A 14,936-nucleotide genomic window follows, 5' to 3' on the forward strand; every position below is an offset into this window, starting at 1 on the left:
CAGGTATCGTTACATCCATTACGCAGCGGAGGCCAACCCGCCGAGAGTCAAGTCCCGAGTCCAAGGCCGCACAGGAAGTGAGGGGAGGGGGAGCCAGACTCCACTCGGCTCAGGCTTTCCTGTACTTAGGGCTCCTTCCCCCACCTCAGGGAGGCGGGCGGACCACCATCGAGCCCTATTCGCGGGCGGCATTTGCTGGACACGCAGACACCCCCGGACGCTGGGTCTGTGCGTTGAAAATCGGGCGTGTCCACCTGTGCTGTCACCGGGATCTGCAGGGCCCCGTTTGCTCTCTGGCGAGCTTCTGCACGTTCTCTCCAACTTCCACCACAGGCCGCACGCCTCAGGCCACCTCCCGTCACCCCTGCCACGGAGCACACCGAGCGCCCTGGGCGCGCGTGCACGCGGCTGTCCCCAGGGCCCTGGCGCTGGGCGGGGGCGCCCGCGCGCGTCTATTACGAGGCGCGCCGGCAGGACTGAGACCAGGGTGACGCGGGCGCAACATTTAAGGGAGTCCCGAAAACCCGAGCGACCAAGATAAATAGCGTTTTAATGAAATAGTAAAAAAAAAAAAAAAAAAAAAAAAAAAATCAAAATGAGCCTCCCAAAGTCCAAGGGAAGGAGATAGCCATAGAAACATTAAAAAAGGGCTCCGTGTCGCTGGGTCCGGCATGTGGGGCGCCCCCAAGCTCCCGGACGCGGGTCGCGGGGGGTCTGGGGCGCCCCCTCGGCTGGGACGCGCCGGGGGCCGTCCTGCGCGGGGGCCCGGGGCGGGGAGGCCGGCGGGCGGGGCCGGGCGGGGCGGGGCCTCCCTCTCCCGGGCCTCCCTCCTCCCCTCCCGGGCCTCTCCAGGGCGCCGAGTCCCTTCCCGGTGCCGATCCGCGCCGCCTTTTCCCGCCACCCGCACGGGGCCCAGCTGACGGGCCGCGTTGTTTACGGCCGAGCAGCCCTCGCTCCCGCCGCCCGCCCGCCACTCGCCGGCCCAGGTGCCCGCCCGCCCGTCCGCGCGTCCGTCTGTCTCGGCGTTCGCAGATCGCGGCCCAGAGCGCTCGGGGCGCAGCGAGGGGGCTCCGGACCCGGAGGTCGCGGACGGGGCCCGGGCCGCCGCGGTCCGGGGTCGGGGCCGCCTCCGCCGGATCGGTAGCGGCCGAGGCCCCGCGCCCCTCCTGGGGCCGTTCCGAGGGCCCTCCCGGGCGGGGGCTGCGGCGCGCGGGGCCGCCGGCGTGGAAGAGAAGGACGCGCGTCCCCCCCAGCGCCGCTCGGGCGGCCGCCTCGGAGCATGACCCCCGCGGGCCGGCGCCGCGCGCTCTGAGCCGCCGGGACCCCGCGCTCCAGCAGCCATGGGCGCCGGGGCTGGGCGGGGGGCGGCCACCGCGCCGCTGCTGGTGGCGGTGGCCGCGCTGCTGCTGGGCGCCGCGGGCCACCTGTACCCCGGAGAGGGTGAGTCTGGGGGTCCGGGAGCGGGCGGGAGCGGCGCGGTGGGGAGGGCGCCCCTTGCCAAAATGGAGCCCACCGCCGGGGACCCAGAGCCCTCCTCGGGGTGCGCGCTTGTGTCGGGTGGGGGGGGGCGCGGTGCGCGTGGCCGGGAAGGTAGCTTGGGCCCCGCGCGGGGCGGGATGCCGCTGACCTTGGCCTTTGCCCGCCTGGGCTCGCGGTTCCGCGCGCCGTGTGCGGGCCCCGGGCCGGAGGAACCTTGCCCCAGTACCCGTCCCGCTGCGGGTGCCTTTCCCGAGCGCGCCTCGGACCCGTGTGTGGCTCTCTGCAACCTCGGCTCGCTCCGGAGACGGGACACGCGTCCTCCTGGGTCCCCTGTGAAGTGGGGTCTCCGGGTCCAGGCGGCCGAATGCCGGCGGCGCACACGGTTTGGAGCCAGAGTCGAGGGTCCCTTGGGGTCCCCGCGGATAGATGTCCTAGGCGGGGGAATTGTAGAATCCTACCCCCCTCCTTAGATCTAGGCCCGTGGCTACCCGCACTTCAGATCCATGTTTACACTTTCGGGTGCCGTTTCCAGATGTCCGGAGGCAAACTCTAGCGCCTTGGCAACCGGGCCTTTGTTGTAGCAGAAGCCCTGGCGGCTCTATCACGATTATTATGGTTAGTGCCACCAAATACCCCGGGCTTATCTCCCTGGACCTTCACACGGGCCCCTGGAGGTTGGTACTGTTGTTTGCCCATTGCATAGAGGAGCAAACTGAGGCTCAGGTAGGAGACAGTTCAACTTGCCCTAAAGTCAGTGCCGGAGGGAGAACTCGAACCTTTCTGTTGGTGGCCTGGCTAGGCTAGGCTCTGGACTGCTGCTGGATGTCCCGTGTCTCCCCATGGCCCCCACCTCCCCCTCCAGGTCTGCCCTTCCTGAAGGAGTTTTACCTGCCAGCCCAGGGAGGTCTCTCACCTCAGGTGAGCCTCTCAGGCCCCGCCCCACCCACGGACTTCCCTCCTGGGCCTCCCCGTGCTGGTAGCAGATGGAGTGGAGGCAAAAACCAACTCCAGCTCTTTGGGCTTGATGGCAGTCCTTTCCGGCTGTGGGGCAAGGAATGAAGAATCCTTTCAGAGAACATGGCTGGAGTTTCCCCGACTGGTGCCGGAGGCCCCACTTTAAAAATATCTGTTGGGTTATGTTTTCAGAATTTTCCATAAAAGGAAATCAGTCATGATGAGGAAGGGGTCGGGGAGGGAAGGAACAGAAGCTCCTGAGTTCCCTGGAAGGGAACGAGGTCCGTGAGAAAACACACGCAGGCTCTGGGGGGGACAACCCAGGTTTGCTGAGCACCTGTCTCAGCTATGCGGTGGCTCCGAGGCCAGGGTGCTCGGGGTACGGTGGGCTCTCAAGAAGGGTGACTATGGCTTTGGGTTCTTGTTCAGAAAATCCAAGACCAATGTTAGACCTGTTCCAGGTTTTGTGTATGTATGTGCGTATGCACCCATGTACATGTGGTTCCCTGCTCTTCTGTTCCTTGTAGCTTTGGTAATTGTGGATTTGTGCCTGGGCTTCCAGGGGCCAGTAGATGGATTTACCACTTCTTTCCACGTTTGCAGTTTCCACAAGGGTGGAGGCTTATGTGTCTTTCTTTCTTCTTTAGTGTTTATTTTTGAGAGAGAAGGAGAGAGGGAGAGGGAGAGAGAGAGTATGTGCGCATGCGTGCACAAGTTGGGGGTGGGGAGGGCAGAGAGAGAAGGGGACAGAGGATCCCAGGTGGGCGCTGTGCTGACAGCCCGACGTGGGGCTCGAACTCATGAACCGCGAGATCATGACCTAAGCCGAAGTGGGATACTTACCCCACGGAACCACCCAGGCACCCTGAGGCTTCTGTTTCTTTCGTGAGCCCAGAACAGCGCCTGGCACGTAGAAGGTGTGTGGTTGAAATATTTGTTCTTGATTCAGCTCATATTTATGTTCTCACCAGGACTTCAAGCCATGGGTCTTTTATTCTTCAGCTAGTACCTAACTAACATGTACTAATGAGGGTAAACGCTTGGCAGGTGCTGTTCCATGTGCTTGGAATATATAATCTCCGTTAATCCTCACCACGGCCGGATGAGGTAAGGTTTCGTATCCGTTTTTCCGCAGGTGAGGAAATTTGACCAGGACAGTAGAGGTGGGTTTAGTACCCCAGCTGGCCTGGCTTCAGAGCACTGGTTTCTTAACAAAAGGTTGTTCTCTTGGGTTTGAGCCTCCCCACCCCAGCCTGTAGTAATGGTTAACAAAATCCTATCGAATCGATGAGATGTGATGCCCCCTCAGAGGTTTGGAAATGGCAAGAAACCCTACAGGTCATTAATCTCTAATGTCAACCAGTAGGGCATTTTGGCCGGAGTGGGGTGGGGGTGGGGGTGCATGTGATTTTTTTTAAGAAATGAAGGACTAGGGGGCGCCTCGGTGGCTCAGTCGGTTAAGCATCCGACTTCGGCTCAGGTCATGATCTCGCGGCTCGTGAGTTCAAGCCCTGCGTCGGGCTCTGTGCTGACAGCTCGGAGCCTGGAGCCTGCTTTGGATTCTGTGTCTCCCTCTCTCTCTGCCCCCTCCCCTGCTCACGCTCTGTGTCTCTCAGAAATAAATAAACATTAAAAAAAAAAAGTCTATTCTCAACCTTTGCCTCTCTCCTGGGTACCTGCCCATTATCTCTGCCTCACTCACTCACTCACTCATAGAGGTCATTGAGGTGAGCTCCTGGGGGTTCCCACTGTACCCCTCTCTATCATGGACTTCCGTTTTTTTTTTTTTTAATGTTTATTTTTGAGAGAGAGAGAGAATGCACAAGCAGGAGTGGCGTCGGGGGCGGGGGGCAGACAGATGATCTGAAGCGGGCCCCGTGCTGATGGCAGAGAGCCTGATGGGGGGCTCGAACCCACAAACCGGGAGATCATGACCTGAGCCGAAGTCGGATGCTCAACCGACTGAGCCACCCAGGTGCCCATTGGCTTCCCTTCTTAATCTGGCCAGAGTAGAGCCTCTCACCTTCAGTGCTCTTACCGTTTGGGCTGTGATGGGGCTTGGCTGTGGGGGGCTGTCCTGCGTATTGCGAGAGGCTGAGCAGGGTCCCTGGTCTCTCCACCCACAATGCGCCAGTGACACCTCCTCTCTCCCTGTCGTGATGACTGAAAGTGTCTCTGGACATTGCCAGCCTGTCCCCAGTTGAGAACAGCCACATTCAGGGAGATAACCTTTACCTTGTCTAGGACATTTACCTGCTGGGGGTCCCAGCCCTCCTCTCTGTTCCGGGAGCCCCGTCTGCCCGGGAGCCTTTCCCTTTTTGACCTACAAACCCTCCATACTCCCTTGAACCTCATTCCCCACCGCTCACCTCCAGCCTTCCCCTGCCAGGCCTCCCCTGGTGGGCCCCCGCCACCCTCTCTCTCACCTCTTGCCCGCTGCACTGCCCACGGCACCTGGCTTGTGTCTCCATCGCTTTGTTTTGCCAGTGGCTCCGGTGAAGGTAATGCCTCACCTCCCAAGTGCTCTCCTGTCGCCTCACCCCAGCTGACCTCTCTGGGTCCTCCACTGCCTCCTCCCTCCCAGGAGAAGACCGTTTCCCGCCTGGCTTTTCACCTGCACCTGGCTCCCTCCATCCTCTCTGCTCCCTCCGGGGCTCAGATGTTAGTTCTTTCTTCATGGAGGGCCAATCCCCACTGCCAAGCACTCTCAGCCCAGTTTAAAAAAATAAATAAATAAAGTAGGTTCCATATCCAATGTGGGGCTTGAACTCACGATTCCAAGATCAGGAGTCAGATGCTCTATTGGCTGAGCCAGCCAGGCGCCCCCTCAGCCCAGTTTTTAATTTACGTATAGCCATAGTCCTTCTAGAACAGCGGCCAGCAAACTACAGCCTAATCCTGTCTGTCCACGCCTGGTTTTATAAATAAAGTTTTATTGGCATCATCGATGGCTGCTTTTGTGCCCTAATGGCAGAGTTGAGTAGTTGCAATCACATGGCCCAGAAGGACAGTCATACTTTGGCCCTATAGAGAGAAAGATGGATTAAAGAAAGCTAGGCTCCCCGAATACATGGGTTCCACTTTCTCCACTGAGAAAGTAACAGTGATGTTCCCTACTTAGCCACGTGTATGGTCTTAGGATTTATTTCTGTGAACAGTCATCTTGGCATTGAATGAGGATCCCTTGCTGTCGGCTTTGTGTCTGGAACTCGAAAGCGATGTCTGCTGTGAGATTTTCTTTCAAGACAACGTTGTGTTGATTTCTACTGAGAATACCTATATTGGCTTATGATTTGCAGTCAGACCCTATTTATGGTTTTTTATTTAAAATAACAAGTGGGGCGCCTGGGTGACTCAGTCGCTTAAGCCTCCGACTTCGGCTCGGGTCGTGATCTCACAGTTGGTGAGTTTGGTGAGTACGGGCCCCATGTCGGGTTCTGTGCTGACAGCACGGAGCCTGGAGCCTGCTTTAGATTCTGTGTGTCCCTCTCTCTGCCCCTCCCCTGCTCATGCTCTCTCTCTCTCTCAAAAATAAAACAGCTTTAGATTCTGTGTGTCCCTCTCTCTGCCCCTCCCCTGCTCATGCTCTCTCTCTCTCTCTCAAAAATAAAACAAACATTAAAAAAAAAAAAAAGACAAGTAATGCATGCTCATTGCAAAGAAATTTACAAAAATATAGAGGGGGAAGAAACAAAAGTGCCCTTCAGCACGTTGTCCCTAAAATGATTCCATTTCTATTCTGGGAGGTGACGGTGCTGTTAGTTTGTATCTTAGCGTTGTTGTTTTGTTGTTGTTGTTGTTTTTGTGCACAATTATGTGACTTTTAACCCACGCATAGAGTTTTGTGTGGCCAACCCCTCAACTAGGATACAGAACAGTCCCATCACCCAAATTCCCTCCAGACACCCCTTTATTAGCACATTATCTCCATCCCAAATCCTGCCAACACTGATCTGTTCTCCAAGTTACCATTTTCTCCTTAGACTTTGAAACGTGTCTTGTAATTGAATTCATATTCTTAAGATTGACTTTTTTTTCTTCCAAGTTTATTTATTGTGAGAGAGTAGGAGAGGGGCAGAGAGAGAGGGACAGAGAGAGAATCCAAGGCAAGTTCTCCACGGTCAGCGTAGAGCTTAATGCGGGGCTCGAACTCATGAACCATGAGATGATGCTCTGAGCTGAAATCGAGAGTCGGGCGCTCAACCGAATCAGCCACCCTGGCGCCCCTAACATGGGTTGGTAGTCTTAATTTGCGCGCTCATAGCTCCTCATTGGTCACGGATTCCCTATTTGGGAATTTGCTTGGTCGCTAAAATTAACTCGTAACCCTACAATCAAGACCCAGTGCGCTCTTGTGGTTCCTCCTGGACCTGCACGGAGCACCCAACCATTCGAATCGCCGAACCAGCCCATTCGCAGCTGGTTAGCTCTGGTATTGTGGATTCATACGATCCTCGAAGATGAAACCAAGTGTCTTTTTTTTTTTTCGCGACGTATTTTAGTGCCACACTTTCCCACATTTTTTGTGCCTTTCGTTGGAGATTTTGCCGTTGAAAAGGGCCTTGCCCATAGTGTTGACGTGCTATTTCATGTAAGTGCAGGAGTAAATGCAAGAAGGCCTGATACGCCTCATGGAGAAAATATGTGGCTATATGAGCTCAGCTCAGGCAGGCGCTATGGTGCTTCGTGCTATTGGCTGTGATTCACACAGGCAGCGGATCAACACTGTATATTACGTAAGATGTATTTAAGGAGAAACGTATGTAAAACAAGGTTGTGTTTTGATCAGTTGACAAAAACATACGGGGCCGGAGGCTTGCAGGAGCCTGACCCTACTGTGTTTCCCCTGGGGACAATGGTGTTTGCCAATTCTGTGTTCCAGGGGAGTCCGCAGACATGCGGAGGATGGCCTGTGGGTGGTTTCCTATCACGACACTTCAGAATTTGTGCATTTGGGTTTCTCAGGGCCCGTGTGGAATCTTGTGGAACGCATATGCCCCTTGGGTCCTGTTTTTTTTTTTTTTTTTTTTTTTTAAAATCTGTGCAGAAATCCTTGGTTACATCTTGGAAAGTTCGTGAGATGGCCCCAGCCCCCTGGCCCTTGCTTCAAGGAGGGGGTCTCTCCTGTTCCGTTAAGCCTGGTGCCAGCGTGCGCTCTTGGGATTTTGTTTCTAGCAAGGCAAGATTTGCCGTTCTGCGTTGCCACGTGCACACTGGATAGGAATTCTAGTCGGAGCTCGAGGCAGACGCAGGAGGATTAAAATTTGATTTCGGGGGGCACCTGGGTGGCGCAGTCGGTTAAGCGTCCGACTTCAGCCAGGTCACAATCTCGCGGTCCGTGAGTTCGAGCCCCGCGTCGGGCTCTGGGCTGATGGCTCAGAGCCTGGAGCCTGTTTCCGATTCTGTGTCTCCCTCTCTCTCTGCCCCTCCCCCGTTCATGCTCTGACTCTCTCTGTCCCAAAAATAAATAAACATTGAAAAAAAAAATAAAAAAAAAAATTGATTTCGGATCTGGGTTTTTCTTCCGATCCCGTAAAGGCAGGGTGTCACATCAGGTTTGTGTTCGGGGAACAGCGCGGCCTGGTAGCGGGAAGATTCTTGCTTCTCTCCTGTGCCTTTGTGGGAGACTGGAAAACGTAGGTACTTTCCAAAAACTGTCTGCTACCAGCGTGGAAAAAGGTAGTGCTCGGACACAAAGGGGTAAAGAGAGGAGGGCTGCCACTGTTTTCCTGTAGGCTTTCTGTGATTCTTGTTGCCAGTCTGTTTCCCCTTGTTCCTTGCAGACGATGGGAAGGGGGATGGATTCTGAAATGTTCCTCTCGAATTATATGTGCTTATATTGTATCAAGGCCACCTGCTGCCTTTTTTCTTTCTTTTTTTTTTTTTTTTTTTTTAACAAAGTGCCTTTTGTCTTGCCAAGACTTCTTGACTTCTTTTGGTTTTCTTTCCTGGGTCTCCTGTGGCACGATCCTTCCCATCTGGGAGGTAGAACTCCCAAGGGGCGCGGAAGCTTCCTAGGACCGTCTGAGTTGATGCACGATGCCCTCCCTGGGATTGCGAAGCTACGACTGCAAAGCTAATGCCTGGATGTCCCAGAGCTTTCGGGCGTACAGAAGGTGGTGTCAGGGTGGGCATGAACCTTTGGTCCTCTAGTTGCCTGTCCTTAAATATTGTGCTTTCCGCCTCCACCCTTTTCTCCTCTTGGTTGTCCCATCTCCTGCCGGTTATGTCACCAAACGTCACCCGCGTCTGCCCCTCTTTTCCCAAGCTCCGGACCGGTATCTGGGCACACCCCAAAGTCCTCACGGACTCAACACGCCCCACACTGTGCCTCTTGTCCTCACTACCCCAAACCGGCCCTGTCTCGGTCTCTCCACGTTCACCGGGGACCGTCCCTCACTTCTCCCTCCTCTCCTCCCCCTCCCTGGGTACCAGTTCCCCAGTGTCTCCGTGGCCTCGCCTCTGTCCTTGCACCCACTCCCACGGTAGACCCCCTTTCTTCTAGGCCAGCGTGCCCCGTTCGGTTCTTCCTCTGTTTTGCTGCCACTGGGATTTCTCTGCTTCCTACTTGGGTGCTTCTGCAGCTGCCAGCTAGATCCCTTCCCCGGGCACATGAGCCGCCGCCTCTCTGGGCTGCTGTCCCTTGGGGCTCCTCATACGCCTCAGCGTTCTTGCATGTGCTTGCTGCGCCCCAAGCACACTTCGTCCCCCCCTTCTGCCCATGGTCACCCATGCTTCTTCCTCCCAGGAGCGGGTCAGAGGCTCCATCCCTCCTTCTCCAGCTGCATCATCCACCCCTCCTCCTTCCCTTTCAGTACAGACTGGAGGTATCCGTCTGGGTGCCCACAGACACTGGTCTGCCCGTTGGAGACGCGTTCTAGCGAAGCATTGACTATACGGGTAAATGAAGTCACGCTCAAAGTGTAGGTTCCAGAAGGGCTTGGTATGTGTCTGTCCAGAGCAGGAAGCAGAGTCCTGGCGCCCCCACCTCTGCAAATTCGTGTGTTGAAGCCCTCACTCCCCAGTGTGACTGTATTTGAAGATCAAGCTTTTGGGAGGTAATTTAGGTTAAATGAGGTCGTAAGAGTAGCGCCCTAACGCGATGGGATTGGTGGCCTTCTAAGGACAGGAGGAGAGAGATCTCTGTCTTTTTTTTTGCACGAGTGCAGCAAGGGGAGACCACGTGAGGCAGAGAGAGAGCCTGCCAGCTAGGAAGAGGGCTCTCCCTGCAGACTGGCCATGCTGGCTACCTTGATCTTGGACTCTCAGCCTCCAGAACTGTGAGGAGCAAATTTCTGTTGTTTGAGCTGCCCAGTCCGCGGTCTTTTCGAAGGGCAGCCCTAGCTGACTGAGGTGAGAATTGGGATCTGAATTGGCTCTGAAACACAGCAGCCAGGGATGCAGGTGGATAAAATGGGTGTGGGTCCGGCTTTCTTTGAAATTGCTGGGGGCGGCCCACCATGCTTATGGGGTTCTCTCCAGCAACAGTCGATGGCCCCAAAGAAGGCATCCGACGGTGTTGGTTCTGGGGTGAAGGGCTCAGTGGGGCATGTGGGGCAGAAGAATGGGGACTCGTTGTGGGGGAAGCCCTGCTGGGGAGGTGGGGCCAGGGGTAGGTTGTATGTCTGTCCGACTTGAGTACCCACCCCCCACATACCTTGCGGACCTTGTTTAAAATGCAGGTTTCTGGGGCCTGGCTCCGGGACATAATTGATTTCTTTGGTCTAGAGCTGGGCCTAGGAATCTGCATTTCCCTCCTTTAGTGATTCTCAGGCTGGCGGTCTAGATGGCACACTTTGACAAACCCTATGTGATGGCTAAGGGCACAGGTGCAGGTGTTGGTGGCCTAGAGACCTGTGTGTGACGGGCTCAGTGATGTCCCTCTTTCCCCAAAGTTGTGTGTTGAAGCCAACTCCCAGAGGGTGACTATTTGGAGTCTTTATTTAAAAATTTTTTTTAACGTTTATTTTTGAGACAAAGAGAGACAGAGCATGAACGGGGGAGGGGCAGAGAGAGAGGGACACACAGAATCGGAGGCAGGCTCCAGGCTCTGAGCCATCAGCCCAGAACCCGACGCGGGCTCGAACTCACGGACTGCGAGATTGTGACCTGAGCTGAAGTCAGACGCTCAACCGACTGAGCCACCCAGGCGCCCCTGGAGTCTTTAAAGAAGTAATCAGAACGAGGGCATTGGGGCAGTGGGGTAAGCATTCGACTCTTTATCTCGGCTCAGGTTGTGATCTCATGGTTTGTGAGTTCGAGCCCTGAGCCTGCTTGGGATTCTCTCTCTCTTTCTTTCTCTCTCTCTCCCTGTCTCTGTCTCTGCCCCTCCCCTACCCCCTCGCTCATGCGCTCTCTCTCTCTCTGTCTCTCAAAATAAATAAACTTAAAAAAAAGGTTCGTTCGAAAATAGTAATGTATTCTTAAAAAACAAAAAGTGAGAGGGGCGCCTGGGTGGCTCAGTCGATTGAGCAACCGACTTCGGCTCAGGTCGGTTTGTGAGTTTGAGCCCCGCGTCAGGCTCTGTGCTGACAGCTCGGAGCCTGGAGCCTGTTTCCGATTCTGTGTCTCCCTCTCTCTCTGCCCCTCCCCCACTCATGCTCTATCTCTCTCTGTCTCAGAAATAAATAAACATTAAAAAAAAAAAAAAAAAAGTGAGAGCATTACAGCGGGCCCTAATCCAATATGCCTGGTGTCCCTCAAAGAAGAGGAGGTTAGGACACAGACCTGTGCGCCCACAGAGGGACAGCTGTAAGGACAGAGGGAGAAAGCAGGCATCTATGAGCCACAGAGAGGCCTCAGGAGAAGCTGATGCGGCTGACACCTTGAGTTTGGACTCGAAGATTGTGAGAACTTCTTGTGTGCCGTCGAAGGCCCCTGGCCTGCAGTTCTGTGTGATGACGGGCCGAGTGAACCAATGTCCTGGGTTCAAGTCCCAGCTCTGTCTCCTCTTTGCTGTGTGGCCTTGAGGCAGACACAGTCCTCTCTGAGCCTCCGCCACTTTCCTCTTGTGGAGAATCCGTCTGGGCCACACGTGCACCGTGTTTTGTCCTCGCTCCAGCCTCGTGCACCCCCACCCCTCAGGGCACTTAGCGCCCCTGTGCCTCCAGCAATTTCCAGCAGTGTCTGACTCACATGCTACCCACCGCGGTCCTTTCTTCCAGATGTGGCCTCCGCCGTTACCCTCCCCAGGCCTGTTTTCCAGAGCTTAACCTTCCCCGGTGGACCCGGGGTCTCAGGAATTTGCAGGTCTCCTCCGGCCTTTTGATGTCCCTGCCTTGCGAACGTCACAGGCCAGGCATCTGCCCTTCTCCCGGGGAGGGAGGACCTGCACGTCCATCTTTCCCAGGGCTTCCTTCCACTTCTCCGTCTCCCGCGGCGCCTTGTGGGCTCTTGGTTTGTTCAGAAGATCCCCTTGGCGTGTCCTCCAAGATGGTGAGAAGTTTCCAGAAGGATTATGGTCTGTATGGCGAGTGTCCCCTTCGGGGCCTTCTCTCCCCCTCTGGGCTTCTGCGTACACGATTTTCTCCTCCATCTTCCATATGCGATGGTCCGCTGTTGTTACCCGCTTCCTCTGTCCCCGAGTCCCCGAGCACCCACCTCGGGGCCCCTGACCACTGTGGAGGTGCAGCGACCCTCCTTGTCCCCAGACGGACCTTCCATCTGGGCTTGAGAACCACCTTCCTCAGGTCTCCTCTCTGGGGGCTGTTTCTTTTCTCACTGGTATTTTTTACCAGGAACTTGCAGGAAAACACTACAATGCCTGGTCCCCGCCCCCACCCCTGGTCCACCCTCAAACCTCCCTGAGTGCACGTGTGAACCTATCTGCAGCAGGGATCTCTGGGTCCAGGGACATCTGTGTTTATAAAATTGCCCCTGACCCTGGGTGGTTTCATCACTCACCCAGGCCTCTTGAAGGCCCTTAGATCTTGTCTGAGCTTGCTTCTCTGTGATGTTTATTCTGCTCCCCGTTGCTACTGCCTCATGTGCCTTCTGTGCACCTGCTTTCCCGCCCAAGGGGGCCAGGAAAAGCGAAGCCCAGAGAGGTTACATCGCTCACTCGAGGTCACGCAGTGCCCAGTCGACAAAGCTGAGATTCGCGCCCGGGGCCATCAGGATTTCTGGTCTGTGCAGCTCATTGCTTTAGCGTTTGTCTCTTTACTGTGATGGCACCTTGTCACCGCTTTGAGCCTTCAACCTTTTCTGTCTTGCTAATCCCCGTGCCCAGCACGATGCCTGGTGCCGAGGTGCCCAGCAGACGTTGGCTGAATGAGTACAGCAGTTATTTCCACGTGGGCGACTTGTTGGTTCTGGAGCCTGGCCTCCTGATGCTGCCTCGCACCTGCTGTAGCCCCCTCTTCCCCCCCATTTCTCCCTCTTTGAGGAAGTCACTTGCAAGAGCCAGCCTCTTGGGCAGGCGGAGAATCTTCAGGATGCCTGATTCTGCCGTGTGCCCAAATTCTAAATTGTGCAGCTCATAAATCTAGGTATTGGTTCCGTGAGCTCAGGGCGGAGAACTAACACAGGTTCAGAGCTTTGATCACGCTGCTGCCCTTGTTCACAGAGAGGAGGAGGAGGCCCAGGATGACACGGCGGGAGGTGCTGGAGTAGGAAGTCTGTGTTTCCAGCGTGGCCCGGAACCGGTGTGGGTGGTGGCCGGACGCCTAAACCCAAGGCTTGTTGGCACGGGACTCCTGAATTTCGGGGGGTTAAGACTGGTAAGGAGGCAGAGAAGAATGTGTGGCCCCAGAATAGGCCACCAGGGAGCATTTGAAGAGTGTGGAGACTAAGGATCAAGTACATTCATGATCGAACGCAGAATGCGTTCGATCTCAGCATTGCGAAGCATTGCCAGAACCTTCTAGACACCTCCTTCCCTGCCCCTCCACACTTTCTCCTTGCCTGCTTTGATGGGTGAGAGAAAACCAGGGAGAAGGGACTGTCTCCCTCCCTCCCCCCTCCTTCCCTCCCTCCTTTCTTTCCTTTTCTTTCGTTTTTTTCTTTTTTCCTCTTTCTCTTCTTTTCTTTCTTTCTTTCTTTCTTTCTTTCTTTCTTTCTTTCTTTCTTTCAAGAGTGACAGAGAGCGAGCGGGGGGGCAGGGAGGGGCAGAGAGAGAGGGAGACAGAATCCCAAGCAGGCTCCCCAGTGTCAGTGCAGGGCCCCAGTGGGGCTCTGTCTCATGAACCATGAGATCATGACCCGAGCCAAAATCAAGAGTCAGATGCTTAACCACCTGAGCCACCCAGGCACCCCAGAAGGGACACTTGCTAAGAGACTGCTCTCATGTTAAGTCTTCTCTCCTGGAAAATCCTCAGATCCCTCTGGCCGGGCAGGAAATTCTAGACCAGCACTGTTCAAAAGAACGTGTTGCTCTGAGGGGAATGTTCCATGGCTGTTTAATGTGGTGGCCATTGTCCACATGGGGCTCTTGAAGTTGTGGCCGGTGTGGCTGAATCTTTATTTTTATCTTATTTCAATCCATTTTAGTTTAAAAAAAAAAAAAGGTCAGTACTTGATTCTGTTGTTGGAAAACTCTTTAGTGTGTTTGAACAGGTTGGGGAAATGAATCTACGTGTTGGATGAAACACTTTATGAAATCTACATGTATAGGTCGAGTATTTCTGAAAATTTAGCATCTGAATGGAGACATCGCTACATGGCATTTTGGAAGCTTTCTTCCAAAAGAATCTTGTAGAGTATCTCATTAATAATTTTTTTAGTATTATGGGGCTCCCAGTTGGGTCGGTTGGAAGAACATGGGACTCTTGACCTTGGGGTCATGAGTTTGAGCCCCACATTGGGTGTAAAGACTACTTAAATAAAACTTAAAAAAATAAATTTTTTTGAATTCATTGTAAATATATATAGATGTAATCTATCTACATCTATATATATTTACATCCAAGTTAGCATATGGTGCAACAATGATTTCAGGAGCAGATTCCTTAATGCCCCTGACCCATTTAGCCCCTCCCCCCTCCCCCAGCCCCTCCCATAACCCTCAGTTTGTTCTCCATATTTATGACTGTCTTCTGTTTTGGCTCCCTCCCTGTTTTTATATTGTTTTTGCTTCCCTTCCCTTATGTTCATCTGTTCCGTGTCTTAAAGTCCTCATATGTGTGACGTCATACGATATTTGTCTTTCTCTAATTTCGCTTAGTATAATACCCTCTAATTCCATCCACGTAGTTGCAAATGGCAAGATTTCATTCTTTTTGATTGCTGAGTAATACTCCATTGTATATGTGTGTGTGTGTGTGTGTGTATACACATACGTACATATATATACGTATACATACATATGTGTATATATATGTGTGTATGTATACGTATATATACATATACCCCACATCTTCCTTATCTATTCATCCATCGATGGCCATTTGGGCTCTTTCCATACTTTGACTGTTGTTGATGGTGCTGCTATAAACATGGGGGTGCATGTGCCCCTTCGAAACAGCACACCTGTATCCCTTGGATAAATACCTAGTAGTGTAATTGCT

At 54.1% G+C, this 14,936-nt stretch overlaps 1 protein-coding gene across 1 annotated transcript in view; it reads left to right on the plus strand.

Annotated features, from left to right (window-relative positions):
* Positions 1-1,340: 1,340 nt before the first annotated feature.
* The window catches only part of INSR (insulin receptor), a 137,974-nt gene continuing 124,378 nt past the window's right edge, over positions 1,341-14,936 (plus strand). Inside the window, exon 1 of the mRNA XM_047095129.1 lies at positions 1,341-1,440. Within this exon, the coding sequence (XP_046951085.1) occupies positions 1,341-1,440 (100 nt within the window). The remainder of the gene's footprint in view (positions 1,441-14,936) is intronic.

Source organism: Lynx rufus, unplaced genomic scaffold, assembly GCF_022079265.1.
Source record: "Lynx rufus isolate CCGP_SWC_20201006 ecotype Redwood Valley unplaced genomic scaffold, mLynRuf1.p SCAF_4, whole genome shotgun sequence".
Lineage (NCBI taxonomy): Eukaryota > Metazoa > Chordata > Mammalia > Carnivora > Felidae > Lynx > Lynx rufus.